At 32.2% G+C, this 20,366-nt stretch overlaps 2 protein-coding genes across 7 annotated transcripts in view; one reads left to right on the forward strand and one right to left on the reverse strand.

Annotated features, from left to right (window-relative positions):
• Positions 1-20,366, forward strand: part of LOC145241507 (peptidyl-prolyl cis-trans isomerase-like 3) — an 86,657-nt gene that overhangs the window by 42,031 nt on the left and 24,260 nt on the right. Inside the window, exons 1-2 of one of the 5 annotated variants that reach the window (XM_080104541.1) lie at positions 17,003-17,139; positions 19,495-19,569. In XM_080104541.1, the coding sequence (XP_079960667.1) occupies positions 19,514-19,569 (56 nt within the window). In that variant the 5' untranslated portion in view covers positions 17,003-17,139; positions 19,495-19,513. Of the gene's footprint in view, positions 1-17,002; positions 17,140-17,348; positions 17,512-17,584; positions 17,666-19,494; positions 19,570-20,366 lie in introns of those variants that run through there. The other 4 variants (XM_080104538.1, XM_080104539.1, XM_080104540.1 and 1 more) reach the window with 4 other exon arrangements.
• Positions 1-20,366, reverse strand: part of LOC145241506 (mitochondrial tRNA methylthiotransferase CDK5RAP1-like) — a 93,562-nt gene that overhangs the window by 28,387 nt on the left and 44,809 nt on the right. The window contains exons 1-4 of one of the 2 annotated variants that reach the window (XM_080104535.1): positions 12,677-13,125; positions 6,283-6,386; positions 4,749-4,881; positions 1,465-1,593 (exon numbers count right to left, since the gene is read on the reverse strand). In XM_080104535.1, the coding sequence (XP_079960661.1) occupies positions 1,465-1,593; positions 4,749-4,881; positions 6,283-6,386; positions 12,677-13,088 (778 nt within the window). In that variant the 5' untranslated portion in view covers positions 13,089-13,125. Of the gene's footprint in view, positions 1-1,464; positions 1,594-4,748; positions 4,882-6,282; positions 6,387-12,676; positions 13,126-20,366 lie in introns of those variants that run through there. The other variant, XM_080104536.1, reaches the window with a different exon arrangement.

Consider the following 20,366-nt stretch of genomic DNA (forward strand, 5'->3'; position numbering starts at 1 on the left):
ATCAGTCAGTATTCACCTCTCCAGATTAATTTGATTACAAAATTAAATTCCACCATAATGTATTTTAGTTAATTCACAAACAAGCCCTTTCTAGTCAATTTACTTCTGAGGATTGCGGTTCTTGGTTTCTTTAATTTTCACTGGACAACACTGGATCTCTCATGGATTGTGCAAGTCTAAAATAAAATAATGAAAAAGTATAACTTACAGGGCATTATCCTCCCCACATACTTATGCTAATTCATTATAAACAAGTTAAATCAAAAACTTGAATCAACCAAATGTAGAATTAGTACTCCAATTATACAAGCAGCAGAAAATGATAAAAGATACTTGCTGAAAACTTTTAAAACCAAGTTAAAAGGAAACAATAATAATCTGTAAGTCACTTATAGGTGAGAAACACACACGCATACACAAAAACACACACATACACAGAAAGATGTACATAAAATATAAAGTGTTATTGAATAGAAGAAAAGAAATAGAAAAAATGCTGTAATGGAAATGCATCATATTTTAAGTTACAAATATTTATCTCCCCTTTCATTATATAATTCATTATTTAAAATTAATTCATTATTCAAAATTAATTCATTATTCAAAATTAATTCATTATTTAAAATTAATTCATTATTCAAAATTAATTCATTATTCAAAATTAATTCATTATTCAAAATTAATTCATTATTCAAAATTAATTCATTATTCAAAATTAATTCATTATTTAAAATTAATTCATTATTTAAAATTAATTCATTATTTAAAATTAATTCATTATTAAAAATTAATTCATTATTCAAAATTAATTCATTATTCAAAATTAATTCATTATTTAAAATTAATTCATTATTTAAAATTAATTCATTATTCAAAATTAATTCATTATTCAAAATTAATTCATTATTTAAAATTAATTCATTATTTAAAATTAATTCATTATTTAAAATTAATTCATTATTCAAAATTAATTCATTATTCAAAATTAATTCATTATTCAAAATTAATTCATTATTTAAAATTAATTCATTATTTAAAATTAATTCATTATTTAAAATTAATTCATTATTAAAAATTAATTCATTATTAAAAATTAATTCATTATTTAAAATTAATTCATTATTTAAAATTAATTCATTATTTAAAATTAATTCATTATTTAAAATTAATTCATTATTTAAAATTTATTTATTATTTAAAATTAATTCATTATTTAAAATTAATTCATTATTTAAAATTGTCAGACAAGACAATGATGAAAAGCAACATATGGTCCCTTTCGATTGATAGTTATCTTCCTCTCAGATAACATGAATGACCCCCATCTCTTTCCACATATTAAGAATGGCTTTCTTGTCCACTTAACCATGTCTAACAACCCAGTCAAATCGACAGCAGAAACTGAAAAGTTAAAAAGAGCAAACAATCTTGACTAAAACGAACTTCAGAATAAATGAGACTTACCTGCAGCCTGGCCTGTGTTTGTTACAGACAACAACCTTGGAAGATCTCGATAAGCATCAGGCCCACACACAATGTCCACCATTTTTTCTTGTTCAATAATTTTTGTCTTAAGACGTTCTGCCATACAACCTTATAAAAAGAAAAGAAAAGATTTTATTGACCGTTTTATAGAAAATCACACTTCCATTTTGGTTTCTTTACCTGTCAACTATTGTATACAATTAGTTGAACACAAATCAACATTTTACCCAAGCCTGGATGACTTATTTTCACAATGTTTCGACTAATATAACTTACAACCTTCTCCATGTGCATCTCTGCAAAATTGGAAATCTTTGTGCAACTCAGGAATCTATACAATTTCCAGATGAACTCTTTATTTTTCAGAATTTTTTAGATGTGGATTGTTAATTTAGATTATTCAAACAACTCTTCTTATCTTGGATGTTATTCTCATAACGTTTCGGCCAATGTAACGTCCAACTTTATTCAGATGAATTTTTTCAAAGTCAGGAATGTCAAACTGAACCTGAATCAATATAATGAGGATTGAACTTTCAACTTGTAGAAAACTGTTATTTAGAACTGATCATTACTTAGCATTTTATCTGTTGCACTATCGGTCTATGTAGACAAAAGTGCTAAGTCATAATCAGTCCAAAGTGACAGTCCGTTAGAGGTTGACGGTTCAATCCTTAGTCCAGGCGATATTACGAATCAAAAAACTTCTATCTGATTGTGGCTGACAAAACAAGAACAATCTACCTCTATAAATTAAATAAAGAATTCAATTTGACATTCCTTATGGGTAGCCAGATTCAACAAAGATTCCAAAGTTCAGCAAGATGATGAAGGTCAAAGGCTGAAACATTGTGAGAATAACATTCAAGATAAGATTCAAATGATCCCAATGATTTAATCCATGGGGTTAGATTGTTCTTGTTTCATCAACCATGACCGAGTATAACAATCAAACAAAACAATTTTGGAACACAAGATTAAATAGTAAAACGACATATGATATTTTTGTTCCAAATTTCAAATTGGTGACCTCACAGCAGATCAAATTTTATGTCAAAACAATTTACTTATTGTAAGCGATTCAGTTAACACAAGTTGTTATTCTGGAGAGGGATAGTTGTTTGTAGAGATGAACAATGAAAGAAAAAGAATTTTTTTAACCAGAAAATAAAAAGAAAACAACTATTAAAAATCAAAGAATTATTAGATTTTGATAAAATTTTCAGTTTTTATTCATACATAAATGTTTATATAAAGTATTTTATTTAAAAAAGTCACTAAAATTAATTCAACACCTCTCCCTTCATTTCAAAGAAAAAATACATTGTATTATTTATACCCATAGTCGAAACTTAGTGATCAATTTTACAAAGAGAGAACATCTTAAAGAAAGATAGAAAAAAAATATGGCAGCTCTTAATCAAGATTTTTTACAAAAAATCGAAAATTTAAATGCAAATAAAATATCTTGAGAGTAAATAATCTCTTCGCAGCACTAATATCAAAGTTTATTTTGTTAGTATTACTCTCAGCAGCAACTTGCATTAGACAATGCACATTTTTTTTTGTTAAGAAGGCTGAAGGTAACTTGATATCACACAGCAACATCTTTGTTAGCCACTCTCCAACCATCTATTTAAAACTCTATACACTGATAATGCGACCACAATTAAAATTTGCATCATCAGTGTGGATACCCCATCTTGCTCATAACATTGACTGCCCAAAAATCATTCAGAGACATGCAACCAAGCAAATACTCTCCATCAGACACCTACCATGTTCTGATCATCTTGTTTCTTTGGGTTTGGAATTATTAATCATCTAGATTTATTGAAGTTCTCAAATCTCCAATCATTTAAAATTCGCATCATCATCTTGCTCATAACATTGACTGCCCAAAAATCATTCTAGCAACTGATTCAAGCACCCATATACTTATTAACCATTTTGCCAACAACAAAAATCTCAAACACCTTTTTAATCTCCATGCGTCTAACACATGTGGACATGTCTACAAAGTCAGAAAATAGAACAGCTGACTTTCATAATAAACTTTACAAGTTCAGAATTGTTGAAGCATTCTTGCAAACCGTCTGCATCGGATGTTGTCATGGAGACAGTGCATCCTTTAAAACCCATAAGGTTGCACAAACCACACCTCCTCTTCCATAGACATGCAGGACTCATACACTCTTTGCTGTGGATTGCACATTTGATGAGATTTAGTGCACAATGATTTTTCATTATCATATAAAGATGAATTAATCACCATCTGTTTCCCTAAGCTTTTTTCCAATATACTTTAATCATACAAAATATATGCTAAAATATTCTTTAGTTCTGAGATTGAGTTATAAAAAAACTCCATTTTCATTTGTAATTAACTCACTAAATTATCCCTTAGTAAGTTTCTGTCACTCATTGTAATTTATTATAGGTTTTATACTATATGACGTCTATCACTCTCACTTCAGTGATTCTTTCTATGCATTGTTTGCTTGCTCTTATTTATACAGCCTCTATCACTCTTACTTTTGTCACTCTATCCCTCTCTATTAACAGTCGAAATTAATAAAGACTGGAAGAATAAAAATAATTAATATGATTTCATGGTAAAATCATATGACTTCATAGGATTAGATTTGGAGCTTCTTTTTCACCATTGTTAAAATTATAATTAGATGCTAAAAGCCACCATTTGCATCTTTTAACCAATAGAATTTGTGTAAACATTATTAAAGTTAATGCACAGCATTAAAAATTGGCTAATCATCATCAAAGTTTGATTTGTCAGCTTAAATGTTATTTAGGTCTAACTTTTAAAATCTGATCTATTTAATTTTATATGAATTTGAAAATTGGGAAAAATGCCTTAGAAACTATGAATAAAATGCAAATATTTTTTTAACCTTGGTCTTAAATTTTTCGGGTAAAATATCCTTCATGATGGGCAAAAGTTGTTTAATAATAAAAGTATTACATTTTTTATAATTAGTAAAGTTCTTTGTATTTAACATCATGAAATGTTTTTTTTTCTCATGCAGAACTTTATGGCACATGGATTGCAAGAAGTATAGTGAAAATGGAAAAAGTTCTTTTGAAGCCTCTCTGAGGATTTTTCTCTAATTTTCAACTTTAATTTCCTAACAGATATTTTAAAAGAATTTTTTCCATTTTCATTAAATTTATATGTTGAATAGCCACCCAGTTACAATTACCCAACTGAATCATACAACAAAGCGAATATGAACGCAACTCACCAAGAATTCCAATTTTCATGTCAATTTTTTTTCTTTTACTCTTTTTCAAAAACTTAAAATATTCAAGGCGTTTCCAAATCTTTTTCTCTGCTCCTTCACGGATCGCACACGTCATCACAAAAATCACATCAGACTAAAAATAGAAATGAAAAACAAAATGATTTTTACTTCAAATTAAATCAACATTAAGTCATACATGGAGTTTTATGCAGACACATGTACACATGATAAATTTTCAAAAGTTTGGTTCAAGAATTAAATCAAAATGTTAAAGATTTTCATGATTCATTCAAATCTATATCACCGACCATAGTTTGAAAAAGAAAAAGATTCTTATCTAATACATCAGAAAGATTAAATAGTCGATATCACAAACCAGTCAGTTTAGTGTGCAAAAATGAGTAAATAAAGTGAAATTATGGCCAAATAATCAGAAGCTATCACCAAGACTTTTTCTATCTTATCAAAATTCCATTCAATTTCAATTTGTGATAACTCATTTATTTTGATAAAATTATTTTGATAAAATTTGAATGTAAACAAAACATTTTTTCTTTATAAATGTATTTTTCTTGTTATTTTTATAAATGTATTTTTCTTGCGTTGTTTTTTTTATAGCCCTCTTAAGGGTTGCAAAGAAAAACAGAATGCCAAAATAAAGTAACAATATGTATTGCAAAGCATACAAATAGGTGGATTGTTCGTTGTAGCCAACAAAAGACTTAGGTTGGTCCACCAGATATCAACTGACACTTTATGGCTCAGTCTTCCGGTATATATTGAGATTGGAATAGGTAACATAGGTTAGTTTTGCGACATCGTTTTTGTTTTTTAGATCATTCCATGTTCGGTTACTATTTACATTTCAATGTGTTAGGTGGTAAAAAAAAACAAAAAAAAAAAAACAAATGACTGAAGTATTTACAAAGAAATGGAAACTATTTTCAGTGATTTTACAAAAATCCTCAAATGGGACAGAGATTCACAACAATACAACAACACTATACATGGTTTGATAGTAGATTTGTAGAGATAGATAATTGCCTTAGATGTGAAAAAGTGTTTCGAACAATAAAGAAAACTGATTTTACGAAAAGCAGAAAGAGAAATGGATTTAATATAAGAACTCCAAGAAGAGAAAAACCAAAAAGTTTTAGAATCGATTTCTCATTGGAAGCAGAATCATCCATAAGAATCTCAGCAAGAAAAGGGACACGTCTATGATTGAAAGACATGATTAAATCAAACAAGCCATTTCTTGTCCGAATAGTAAATCTGCATGTGGAGACAAGAAACACATACACATTTAAAGTTGCATAATTAATATGTGTATTTATTTTAGAGGAACCCAAGGGAGAGAACTCAGTATGCACATAATAATTCCTTTTTGTTTCCAGTAAGAAAAAATGTTTTTCCTCTAACAGTTTTCTTGAATTAAGTATTTTCAGAAAAAAACTACTATAGTGGAATGAACAATTGTAAAAAGAGGTTTGTTAGAATAGGTTTACATATAATTAATCAAAGTCATGCTCACCTCTTTGATTTTGAGCGTTCTTACAAATCCATTTTCTTTTAAGATTGCCCATACAATTTCTGTATCATTAACGTTCATTTGACAGCCATAAGTTTCAAAGTAAACTAGAAAGAAAAAAAAAAAACAGAACATATCAAAACTCACAGTGTGCCCACTTTTCGACATTTGAAGGTCAGCAGAATTTCCTGTGCAGAACACATTACCACAGGACTGTTTCACTACAGGCTACAATATGGTCATATTTAAATCTAATGTCAAAAAATATTTGTTAAACTGTTTTTATAAGTAATCAAATTTTGTTTTATTTTCAATTCTCATTTTTCATCCCTCGATTTAAATGTTTGCCGATTGATATAGGGCATGTGTTGTTTTTTTCTTATTTACAATTTCTTAGTGTTAACTATTCTGCACTTTTACTACTAAGCATGTTATTTCTATGCAGTTGCATCCCCACAAGGTTAAACACAATGTCAGTTTTTAATGTGGGGATATCTATCTCCCCAAAAAGAGGTAATTCAAATTGGAACAAGGATAAAAATTGTCACAGTCTAAAAGGCTTTCACTGGACAAAAAGATTAGGTTTATTATCAGAACAGATATTACACTTTAACATTAATTCTATTTGGAAAACTAAGATAAAACTAAAAAAGTATATATATATATATATATATATATATATATATATATATATATATAATATAAAGCTGAATGTGTGTGTGTGTGTGTGTGTGTGTGTGTGTGTGTGTGTGCTCTCACAAATAGTCTCCTACATGGTTGACTATTTTAAAAAACTGATTACATATAATGATAGAAGATGTATCGAGACACAGGAATGGGTATGTTTGATCTGGCAGAACGGTGGTTCATTAAAATTGTGGGGTCTGCGTTTGTGCCTGGTCCACAAAGTATGGAAATAAAAAATTTAAAAATTAAAAAAAAACGTTTACAAGTGTTTTTGATATAGATGTACATCAGAATACTTTGATAAGTATGTTTTAACTTAAATAGGGATGGTATAATAAAATTGTGGGGTCTGCGTTTGCGCCTGGCCTCCATAGAATGGAAATAAGCACAAACTTTAATAAAGACTTTTCATATCTATCTGCGTAAGTATATTTTGATAATTATGTTTCAGTTTGAAGAAATATGGTATAATAAAATTATGGGGTGTTCGTTCGCGCCTGACCTCCATAGAATGAAAATATGTCACAAAGTTTAACAAGGTTTTTTAATATAGATCCACAGAATATTGTGATAAGTGTTTCAGTGTGAACAGGTATGGTATAATAAATTATGGAGTTTATATATTTTATTTTTAGTTTCATTATATTTTGCTTTGGTTTTGATACCCCCAAATTCGAAACTATCTCTTTACAACCCTTTCTTTTCACAACCTATCATACTTTCATAAATCAGAGTCCATTTTCTGTAGGCTGTTTTTGAACCCAGTCAACGATGGGTACATTTGCTAGTATATATATAAAAGTGAACGTGTCTGTGTGTCTGTGTGTGTACATTTCCCTATGCAATAACTCTGTCAATTTTAAGTCTACAGACTCGAAATTTGATGTACAGGGTACTAAGATTTGTGAAAATCTTTCTAATCCATTCTCGGCCAAAAATTTGGCTGTTAAGGGGTCAAAGTTCAACTATTTGACCTTTGAGAACACTACCAAACTCCTCCTACAATTTTAGGTCTAAACACTTTAAATTTTGGAAATAGGTTCCTTGGACATGATAACTTGATTTGAGCCCAAAACAATAGATGTTAAGGAGTCATAATAGGGGTCAAAGTTAAAAAAATTGACCGCTTTTTTTTTGCTCAACATACACCTCCAAACACCAAAAAAAAAAAAAAAAAAAAACTACTCGATCAAATTAAATTTCTTCAGTCCAAAATGGATCTGCATGCAATATAACCTTTTTATCGATATTTTTTTTTTTTTACATAGGCATCACCACTTATCAAGGTCAAGATGCCATTCGAGGAGAAGGGTTAAAGAGTGTACAGTAGAAATTAGACAATATAGTAACCGTTAGTAATGGAGATTCAGTAAATTTGTTAACTTATATGGAACGGCTCATCAAAAACTTGTTTATGTTAGACTTTAAGACAACCATATTGTAGTCAGCTGGAAAGTAGAAAAACGGAAGACAATTCCATAGGCGTGCACGCCGCGTGCAGTTCTAAGAAAGAAGCTTTGCTCATGGAATCTATGTTTAGGTTTAGGCACAGATAAAGAGTGGGGGAAATTAGTGATAGCGTTTTCTGCTAGACAGGTGTTTCTTGTAAAAGTTTGGCGAGAGAGGACCATAGAATAGAGCTCAGCCGAGCACCTGCCATGAAAATAACAATAAAGTGGAGACAAACTCGCAACATCTCTTCTGTGAGGTAGAGGTTGCAGGGAAGAGAAAAGGACATCTCCCCCCACAAGGCTACGAAGTCTATTTTGAACTCTATCAAGACAGGATAAGTCTTTTCTAGCAGCTCCTGCTACAGTGGCAACAGTACTCCATCCTTGGACGTACCTGGCTCTTATACAGATAGAGAATTGCATCAGCAGTGAGATATCTACTGAATCGATAGAAGGATCCCACCATTTTTCCAGCGGCCTTGGCAACAAATTTAATGTATGAGTTCCATTTAAGATCAGGAGTAAAGATCAAGCCCAGAAGCCTGTCAAAACATGAGGCCTCCCCAAGACGAGAGCCATTCATTTCAATTGATGCCAGATGGGGATCAGAGCATTGATGATGTATAGATAAAAGCTTGGTTTTAGATGCATTAAAAGTAACAAGCCACCTCTTTCCCCATTGTACCACTTGCTCAAGATCAGAGGAGAGAGAATCAGAGAGAACTTGGTCGCTTACAATCTTAGATATGCTACCATAGATAGTAGTGTTATCAGCATAGATGTCTACGAATGATGTAAGGATGTGATTTGGAAGATCATTAATATAGATCAGGAAGAGAGTTGGGCCCAGGATGGACCCCTGAGGGACTCCAGCATTAATACTAAGAGCTTCTGGTTTCTGCCTATCAACCACTACTCTTAGGAACCTATCAGAGAGAAATGATTTAATAATTGAGAAGACATTTCTAGCTATACTGTAGCTGGAGATCTTGTGAAGTAAACCTTTATGCCTTTGATATGTCAAGAGCAATTGCCCTAGAAAGGTAGCCTCCATCGAGAGATTCGCTAATCCTATGAGATATAACTGTAAGCACATCTGCTGTAGATCTAGCAGAACGGAAACTATATTGTGTGTCACTAAGAAGGTTATTTTTGCTGAGATGGTTGATTACTTCTCTATTTAACACAGATTACAGAAACTTACTCATGACGCACAGGAGATTTATTGGCCTTACTGTGAGGGAGATGAGCGATCACCTGAATTCTTAAATACAGGGCATACAGATGAGATTTTCCAGGGTGACGGGAAGCAATTCTCCTTAAGACAACGTTTAAACAGTTTTGTAAGGATGGACGCAAGTTCTGGTGGAAGTCTTTTGAGTACTATGATTGGAATACTGTCAAGGCCGGTTGCTTTACTGGAATCAAGGTTTTTGATTAGCTTAGCAACATCACGTACAGATATTTGTATATCACATAGCATGTTTTCTGATACAGGAGGAAATATTGGAGGTTGGCAGCCTTGGTCGTAAAGGTTAGAATTAGCTGCAAAGTTCTTGGCAAAGAGTTTGGCTTTGTCTGATGCTGACGAGATTACCTCAGGTCCATTTATGAGAGTTGGGATAGAGCATACGCTTCTGTTCAGGATTCTGTTTGCTATTTGCCAAAACTAGTGGGAACCAAGCCACTGTTCAGCTACTTTGGACTTGACGGACTGAGCATACAACTCTCTTGCATTCTTTATTACTTTTTTACAGTGGTTGCTGGCAGTTCTGAAAGCGGCTTTAGTCTCAGTACATCAATTACATTGGAAGCAATGGAAAAAATGATTTCTATGCACAATGGCAGCAGCACATTCCGGAGAGAACCACGGCTGGCTGTTAGGTTTTTGCTGGAATTTTTTTGAGGGTATGAAACGGTCTATACCTACAGGCCTGATACTATAGAGGACACATCCTTTATAAGCATGGAACGCAGAAGTAGATCTGATATAAATGTGCGGAAGCTATCCCAGTCAGCCATACAGTATCGATATACTGTACGATGGAGAGGTACTTCTGGGGACTTATTACATTTCATTTTTATCTTAACTGATACAACTGAGTGGTCAGAAGATCCAAGTGGAGACAGAACAGAAGCTGAACAGAGTTCAGGGCAAGTTGTGAGAAAAAGGTCTAGGAGACTTGTATACTGGTCGTCAGTATCAGGAACACGGGTGGGTTCGTGAACAATCTGAGTGAGGTCATAAGCAATGGAGAAATCATGACAGAACCTCCCCTCATCATCGGCCTTGTTTGAGTGAGTTAACCATTCCACATTGTGAACATAGAAGTTTCCACAGACATGAACATTAGCTGAAGGATAAACAGATAGGGCGTGGTTAATTTTCTCAGATATGCTTTTAAAGATAGTAACTCCGCTGTTGTGGGGGGGCGGCGATAGAGAGCAAATATAAATGCAGTAGTTTGAGCAAGTGCAACCCGGAAGCACATATAAGGTAAGTTAGGATCTTCTCTGGAGATGTTCCTACCACATGGAAAGCCATCTTTTATATAGGCACATATTCCATGCCCATAGTGATCCTGGGGGTCAGATTTGGAAGTTAAATTAGAGTATCCTTTAATTACGAACTCATCTAGGGAAATGGTCTGTCCAATGCCAGTTTCACTTAGAAATAATATGTCTGGTTTAGTCTCCTGTAATTGGGTTTCAACCTCTGGAAGGTTAGAACGTAGACCCCTGATGTTAGAGAAGGAGACCTGATAGTAGGGGCGGGGGTCTATGTTAGAAGTTGGAGATCCGGGTTTAATCGTGTGTTTTTTATTGAGACTTTTCATGATGGTGTTTTGGGATTTGTGGACTAGGTCGACAGACATGCCTGAAACAGGGCAGAGAGGAAAAGTAAGAGAGAAATAGAAATGAAGAAATTTTTTTTTTTTTTTTTTTTTTGTAGCACATGAAAAGGTAAAGCCAGAACAATTACCCACTAATATGGCATCGAGAGGCCCCACTAGAAGCTACTGCATGGTCCATTCACCAAATGGCAATACAGCAGCCCCAGTACTTTGCACCTGCTGATAGGACAGCCTCCTTAGTGGTTAATCCAAGGTTCGGGCCCCTGACTATCAGGCAGATAATGTCAGCCCAGATAAAACGTTTACCTCCAGCACCCTTACTTATGACATGGCTACAAGGATAGACATAGAAACAGAAAATTTCCAACATCCCTGGCGGCTGTTCACACAAAATACTGCCAACCTAGAAAACAGCTTTTTCTTCTCCCTTTGTCAGAAAAATCACTCATTAAAAATGAGGACTGAGCGACAAATAAAGAGAAACGAGAGTAATGGGAGCTGCCGATAACGCATCCACAAAGTATTTTCATTGGGTTTGTATTACTGTACACATAGATTCGAAAAAGTTGTCAAAAAAACAAATATATAACAAATAAATATTATCAAAGGCAAGATAAGTTACTTTTCTACCTAACTGGATATCTTTTTCATGTTTTTAGTCAATGTAACATGTTTATTCAGCCCCAAAAACATACAGTGTTTACCGATGTAATGTATTGGAAAATTCAAGATGGCGCCAGACTCTCTTTTTAACACGGTAAGTTTGGGAAAAGGTGTTATAAATAATAAACTAGACAAAATACTATTAAAAACCCACCGAATATATCTCAACCTATGTCATGGTAACATATATTGAGCGAGTTTCTAACAGTATTTTGTCTAGTTTTATATTTATAGCACCTTTTCCCAAACTTACCGTGTTAACGAGAGAGTCGGGCGCCATTTTGAATTTTCCAATACATCGGTAAACACAGTATGTTTTTCGAGTTGAATAAACATGTTACATTAAATAAAAACACGAAAAATTATCCAGTTAGGTAGAAAAGTAACTTATCTTGCCTTTAATAACATTTATTTGTTATATATTTGTTTTTTGACAACTTTTTCGAATCTATGTGTACAGTAATACAAACCCAATTTTTTTTCTGCTGACATAATAGTTAAGTCTGTAATCTACGATGATCGTCGGAAAAAGATTTTTTTTTTAAAAAAAGGGAGGGTGACACTTTCGCGCAGGTAGGTCCGCCGATAACTTTCTAATCGTAAATTGCCTCGGTTTCTTCCAAAACTAACTCGAAATTCTCCGCCAAAATACTGAAATCCTTTGGCTACTCAGAAAACCCCTAAACATTTGCTAAATAATTTTACTTGAGTGAAAGAATGTCTAAAATTACCGAAACTGACCTTTCCGTTTTTGACCTTTAAAAACAGATGCTGGAAGATACGGAATTGTATCATCTGTCCCGGTTTCCATGTTGTTATTGTTTTCTGAAGACAAGAAATCCACCATGGATGGACCCTGGGAAAGCTTCTGTCGGAAATGCAATAACTTTTCATTTACTTGTTTATCAGTGAATTTGGAGGAGGAAGAACTATTTTCCTCCGTGTTGAAAGACTCGCTGTTAGTTTTTCGACGAGACGAAAAACAAAATGTCTTTTCCTGTCTTCCATATCGGTAATAATTGTCCGTATTAATTTTGTGGTCATTAAACAGACTTGACGATAATCGTTTCTGATTCGATAAAACTTTGTTGAAAAGGCTTTTTCTCCAAAGAACACTTCTGTACATATTGATTTTGATGGAGGAGGCTGCCATGATGACCGGTGTTAAAGGTATTATTTCCCCATTATTAAAAAAGGCCGCTCACTGTGTTCAAGACGAGATAAAAGTTTAGCGACGGAGGGTTTTAATATTCGTTTTGATGGAGTCTCTCTTTAAAAAATTACCAAAAATCATGTAATTATCTAATCAATATGAAATTTTCATCGATTATTAAGTAAAGAACGAACTTTATAAAGGTGTAATTTTTTTCGATATTCGAAAATTATATATATATATATATATATATATATATATATATAATATATATACTCGGGTTTTTTTTTTATATTCAAAAGTAATGGACTAATGAATTCAACGAGGTTGTTAGATAGTGATCAATAAAAAGAGCTGATAATACTTGTTTATTGTTATATAAACATGCTCACATCCTGCTGCTACAAATAGCCACTTGTTTCAATCAAACAACAGGTATCATCAGGCAGCGACTTGACTATTCAAAAGTTCAATGATTCATTGAACTTTTGAATAGTCAAGTCGCTGCCTGATGATATCTGTTGTTTGATTGAAACAAGTGGCTATTTGTAGCAGCAGGATGTGAGCATGTTTATATAACAATAAACAAGTATATATATATATATATATATATATATATATATATATATATATATATATATATATATATAACGAGAAAACAGTTAATAAAACATGTTAAAAAAAAACACTTTGAAATGAGTTAAAAACATATTTAATCTGAAAAGGAAACACTAGATAAGTGGATAGTCCTTAATCCTGTTATGATGTTATGATTTAGATCTCGTTTTGACTTGAGGACGCCGTCATACTGTCTGCCACGTGTCACCGTGACGACCAGACCACCACTCAAGTTTCATGATTCCTGACCGCTTTGGGGAGAAATTGACTACGTAGGGATTCACTCTACGATCGCTGCCATGGCACCAAAGTCGAGGCACATGATCATGGTTACCTCCACGAAATTACGGACAGAACGCTTAGATGCCTTACACACCGTAGCGAAAATAACAACTCAAAAGAAACACAGTTTTCTCGACCTGGGGGCAATTTCTTCATCACTGACCATTGTCTACAACTACGTCCGCCTACTTGCTATATTTAGCGAAGCCAAGGAAAAGACAGGAGAAGGACCACCAGCCTCGCCATCACTACAACGCTACGGCTGTCGCGACCAATACTACTACCACTACAACAAAGTCTTCGTCGCGCCTTATAAACAACAACAACTATCGCCATTAACACAGCATTATAACCAGCACTGCTGCTACTACTACTACAACGAAGGCTTCGTCGCGCCTTGTAAACAACAACAACTATCGCCATTGACACAGCATTATAACCAGCACTGCTGCTACTACTACTACAACGGAGGCTTCGTTGCGCCTTATAAACAACAACAACTATCGCTATTGACACAGCATTATAACCAGCACTGCTGCTACTACTACTACAAACGGAGGCATCGTCGCGCCTTATAAACAACAACTATTGCCATTAACACAGCATTATAACCAGCACCGCTGCTACTACTACTACAACGAAAGGATCGTCGTGCTTTATAACAACAACAGCAACAACAACAACAATCTGCCATCTTCACCCCAACGACAGCTCGTTATTATTCTGTGTTATTTATTCAAAAATAAATTGTTGAGTTCGTCCAATTTTTAATCCTGTGTTGTCTATTCTTTTTGCTTGTCACCATACGCTTCGTAACATAACAATCCGCGGAGTTTCGAAGAAATACTTTCCTTCTCCTCAGAGGGTACGAATTGGCAAAATGCAGGATCGGATTTTGCATGCAAAAGTATTTGATGAAACAACAAGTAAGTCAAAGATCTTATTTGAAAACAAAAAAGGTGAAGCAGAGGGAATATGGTGAAGAAAAAGGTGATTACACATGAATGGATAGTCTGGTGGAAGATAAATAATCCAGTGACGGTAAAATCCAAATGTATAACTTCAAGAAAGTTAAAAGAATTTCCATTTGCACAAGTAAAATCCAAGGAAATCCCGTAATAGGAAGAAGATGGACCATAATAATCCAAAGGCGGGAATCCATGGAATAATTCACAAAAATGTGTACAAGGGAAAAAAAGGAAAAGATTTCAATAATATTAATAAAATAAAAATAAGATATGCTTTTCACTCTACTTTCCTATTTGGTTTTATTGAGCTTTTACATCTGGCTGAGATAACTTTATAAATATTAATTCTTTAATATTTATAATATACTTTAATTTTACCATCTTGGATCATTTTGGTAAATTTAATTGTAATTTTTATTTTATATATATATATATATATATATATATATATATATATATATATATATATATATATATATATAAAGTAGTAGTGTTCGTGTGTCTGTGTGTACAACTCTCCTACAGCAAACAACAGTGGACCGATCATGACTAAATCTGGCATGATGATGGTCCCCCACCTAAGGATGGTGCATACAATTTTCCAAGGTAAAAGTTCAAGGTCATACTCTCTTGCAGCCCACACCACTGGACAGATCATGACCAAACCTGACATGATGATGGTGTCCGACCTAGAGATGGTGCACACTATTTTTCAAGATCAAGGTAAAAAATTAAGGTCAGGACTTTGTCCGTATATATATATATATATATATATATATATATATATATATATATATATATATATATAGTTTTGGAAGTTTTTTAATCTTTAAAACTATACAAAAAAAAACTAATTTAATTTTTATATTTTTTATCATTCGTTAGAAAACTATTCAGTCAGTAAATCATTTAATTACCTGCAATCAATTCATCAACTTGCTCTCTCGAATTTACTATAGTACCAATGTTAATTTAACGGATCATCAGTTGTTTACCATGAAATACTGTTTCGGGGATTTAAAAACAAAATCGTATATTAAATCATGGTTCCCCAGCAGTGTTGATCAAGCACCACCTCCCTTAATCTTAAGAAGAAAAATATTACAGATATTAGATCTAGTTTCCTATTTTTAATTAATTTGGCTAGCCTATTCATGTTATAAAAATGAATTCCTTACCAGTGAGATTCATCTGTTTCCAAATTCAAAATGGATATATTTTTAATTTACCAGTGTTTTATATTTATAAGATTAGGATTAATCCATTTGACTACTTATCACCCCCTACTATGATTAGTACTTTATATATTTACATTCTTATTTATTTAAAATCAAAAATATATAAAGGTTAAAAATATTTATAAATATATACATTTTTTGGTAAAATTTTACATTAAGGCCCATCTCACGTTCGTATATAACGGAATGTTTTTTTCTAGATTTCGGTGTGCTAAAAACGAATCTGCAAACCGTTTCCGTCGCAAAATAAATAGTTTTCATGATATGAAGAAATTACTTTTTCGAAAAGTGGGTGATCACTTTTCCATCTAAATTTAACTTAAAATGAGTACCCACTTTCTGGCCACCTGAGAGAAGAGGTATTTTAGTGTTTATTGGCTAAAAGGTTTCTGGAGGGGGGTATCTTTCAATAAAGACACGAGGTAAATAAAAAGTAAAGAAATCGGTATTATTTTACTTTAAGGCTCGTTTCACATTTGTATAGAAAAAAATAGTTTTTTGTAGTTTTCAGTGTTCTTTAAAAGAATATGGTAACCGTTTCCGTCGCAAATTTACTGTTTCACTTTTTGATCACCCGTCTGGTCGGCAATATTATATTCATCGTTAGTTATTTAGACGAGACATACACATTTAAATCATGATTTTCTCTAGTTCAGATGGTTGCAGTAAATAAACTTTTAACTCGAAATGACCCTAATGTACAATATAAGACACAGAAAAGAAACATTTATCTGTTTAACTTTTTGCTATTTATTTCACTTCGGCCATAGTTTAAAATACTGATTTCTCCCTTGCATTTTAACGGCATGCGCGTCTCCAGTTTCGGCGATAAAGTAGAGAAGTATCATACTTCCTTGAGTTATAAAAAGAAATTAAACAAAATGTTGTAAACTTTTATTCAAAACTTGGACACAAATTTGTATACAAACTACACGTGGTGCGTGAGTAAGTACAGTTGTAAACACTTTATGATTGTCGTAAATAAATTAGTCGATAATCAATAACATTGTAAAATTAAATAAACTTACTAGAAACTGATTCATGTATATCTCTATATGTTTTATTTTATTTATTATCAAATGATATAGCATCTAAAAGAATTTTTTTAAATACATTTTGTGACAGGTCAGAAATTGAAACTAATCAAGGGAGATAACTCAAATTCAATTAACAACGAATAATTCGCATCTAACTTTCTTTTATCTTTCATCTAAACCATTTAGATGAGAATTTAAATAATTGGAGATTTTAATTAGTGTAATTAGTTAATGCTGTTGGTTATATTTAATAAAAATTCAGAAATACAACAGAAAAATGGTAAGTTTAAAAAAGCTACAATTGAAAATGAACAAGTAACAAACGGAGCATTTTTAACAGCAGACTTGACACTATTATTTCGAAGTAAATAAACGCTTTAAAATACACAAAAGACTTATCCAAGTGGGTAGAAGAGTAACTTATCTTGCCTTTGGTAACATTTATCTTCTGTGTATTTTTTCACCTCGTTTTTTATTTTGTTCGCTATTGTTAAAAATGCCCCAATGCAGACACACGCACCGTTTCTCTCTTATTTTATTATTCATATTGGCATCCACTCATCCAGTAATTTGCTAAATGTTATTGGCGGACCTGAATAATCTTGTCCCCTCTCTGAATTTTATTTGTGTTTTTTTTTTCTTTTTTTTTTCAACGGATTATTTACCGAATGGACACTAGTCCACCAGATTATCAAAAAAAAAAAAAAAAGAAGAAATGTCAATATTTAAATATTTGTGAGGAGTGCTCAATTTCTAATGTAACATGTTAGTAAATCGGTCATCCATTTTAGAACAACTTGATGTTTTTAAGCCAAATTTCACGAATTTAGCCATTTTTAAGTAGTTTAGCCTTTTTTCAATTTCCCTTTTTTAAAATAATCTTTTTAAGGACTAAATTCGCAAAAGTTGGTCTAAAAACATCGTGTGCCCGTGTGGTTCTAAAATGAACGATCGATTTACTAGAATCTTGCATTAGAAATTGAACACCTACAAATATATAATTTTTTTTTTTTTTTTTTTTGATAATCTGGTAGACTAATGTCCATTCGATAATAATCCACTGAAAAAATTGAAAAAGAGATGAAAATTAAAAACATAGAGAGGGAGGGCAAGATTCTTCAGGTCCGCCATGTTCTTAATTCTTAAATATTAAAAACAGTTGCATTATTGTCCTCTAGATGCCTCTCTCCTGTCCCTATCCATGGAATTTTGTTTCAAGACACATTTATGTCATTCTCGAAATGTCCTAACTATCTGGGAATAATAATAATCTTCAAATCTCAGATTTTACCATCACTTTTGTCTTATATCTCCAACAGAGTTAATAGGGAGCTTTATGTGTTGCATATTCTGAGCTATCAAATTCCTTATGAATGGCATTTGCTGACTAGGTTGTGTTCTCACTTGGAGTACTGGTCCCTTGTGTTCGACGGAGTTGGCAAGGTGTCCTCTGATTTTCTTGAGTGTCTACATACAATGTTGTGACTCCCTTCTGCAACCCTGTTCCCTCTGGAGTATATGATCTGTTTGGATTAGATCTGGCTGCTATCTACTCGCTGGAATGTAACAGTTGTATCTGTTGCCTACAGATTACCTTATGGTTCTAGCTTCACTACAATGTTTAAATATTGCTATGTGCTGAATGTTTAAATAACTTCCAAGCAATTCCAAGTATGAACAACAAGTAAAATATAAAATGTGAGTGATGCGAAGACAGTCAATGTAATTATATAGAAAAACAAAGAGAATGTGATTGTTTAATATTAGCAGAAGAAACAAAAGGAAGAACAGTGAAAAAAAAACTAAGATATGACAATGAGAACATACATATATGATCACGAAACTACTGGTTTGGTATTAGTAGGTTGTGAAGAAATATAAAAGAAGGAAAGCTGGTTTCTATTCATGAAAACAATGTGCTCGCCATTGGAATTTGGAAGGTGGTATACTTTTCTCCAACAACAATGCTAGAACACAAGTCAAGACTATTTCCACTACTCAGTACAGTTTCTGGCCCATTATGTCTTTTACAGACTGAACTAGTTTTCAGGATAGTTGAAGAACAAGAATATATATTAGTCAATTTTTTATAGCCAAAACAAAATTTGATTTTCATAAATAAATGAATGTTTGTAATTTCAAATTTATTCCAAATAACACCTCTGAAATTGAAAAATATAATTTTTCTGGAAATGTAAACTTTAAGAAAATTTACATTTTTAGTTATTTAAATTTTTTTCTTTTTCTTTTTTATTTTTCAAAGTCTGTAACTGTACGAACTGATGTTGGATCAATCAAGATTGAATTGTTTTGTGAACAAGTTCCAAAAGCCTGTGAGGTAAGAAAGTAATAGTAATAAAAAACGATTATCATTTGAGTTTATTTTCCATTTTTTTTTATTAATTTTTTCAAAACTTAATAAATGACTAACGCTAACCCCAACCATGCAATTCTCTTATTAAACCTAAATAAAAAAACACAAAATTATTCATAGTTATTTTCTCCAAAGTTATTTTTACAAATGCGTGTAAGACGTCTGTATAATATTCTGCTGCTTTCTTCCTTAGTTTGTGCGTTATTTCAAAAAAGGTCAAATTCATGAAATTCGACTTTAAAAACACTGATCTGACAACCCTCACAAGTATATGTTTGACCTCTTTTTGATGTAGCCTTATTTTCGAATATCATTATAATATGTAATCATTGTTGTAATGGTGTGAGTGTAGTAGTCAAAGAAGTTGGCGAAATGTTACATAAAAAAAACGGAATATTCAAAAAAAAAAAAACAGGGCAAAAAAAAGAATACTGTCTGCCAACAGGTGCTAGACTGAAGAAGTAAATTAAAGATTGTCTCTTACAATGTGATTTTATTATTTGTATTGAACTATGTAACACGATATTATTTTCTGAATATTTATTAGTAATTATTAATTTATCTCATTTGGGTCAGTCTTATGGGCACTATTTTCATAGAAATGTTAATAAACTCATATTTGCTGTGTTATTGGGTATTCTATCGAAAACCTTTTTTTTTTTTTTTTTGCACTATCCAGAAAAACATCAGCTTTATCAAAACATATTTGTTGATTAAATATATTTCTCATTTTTGTGCAATTTCAACAGGTTCTGCTAGTA

Source organism: Euprymna scolopes, chromosome 20 (genome assembly GCF_053919585.1).
Source record: "Euprymna scolopes isolate OS-2025 chromosome 20, ASM5391958v1, whole genome shotgun sequence".
Classification (NCBI taxonomy): Eukaryota; Metazoa; Mollusca; class Cephalopoda; order Sepiida; family Sepiolidae; genus Euprymna; species Euprymna scolopes.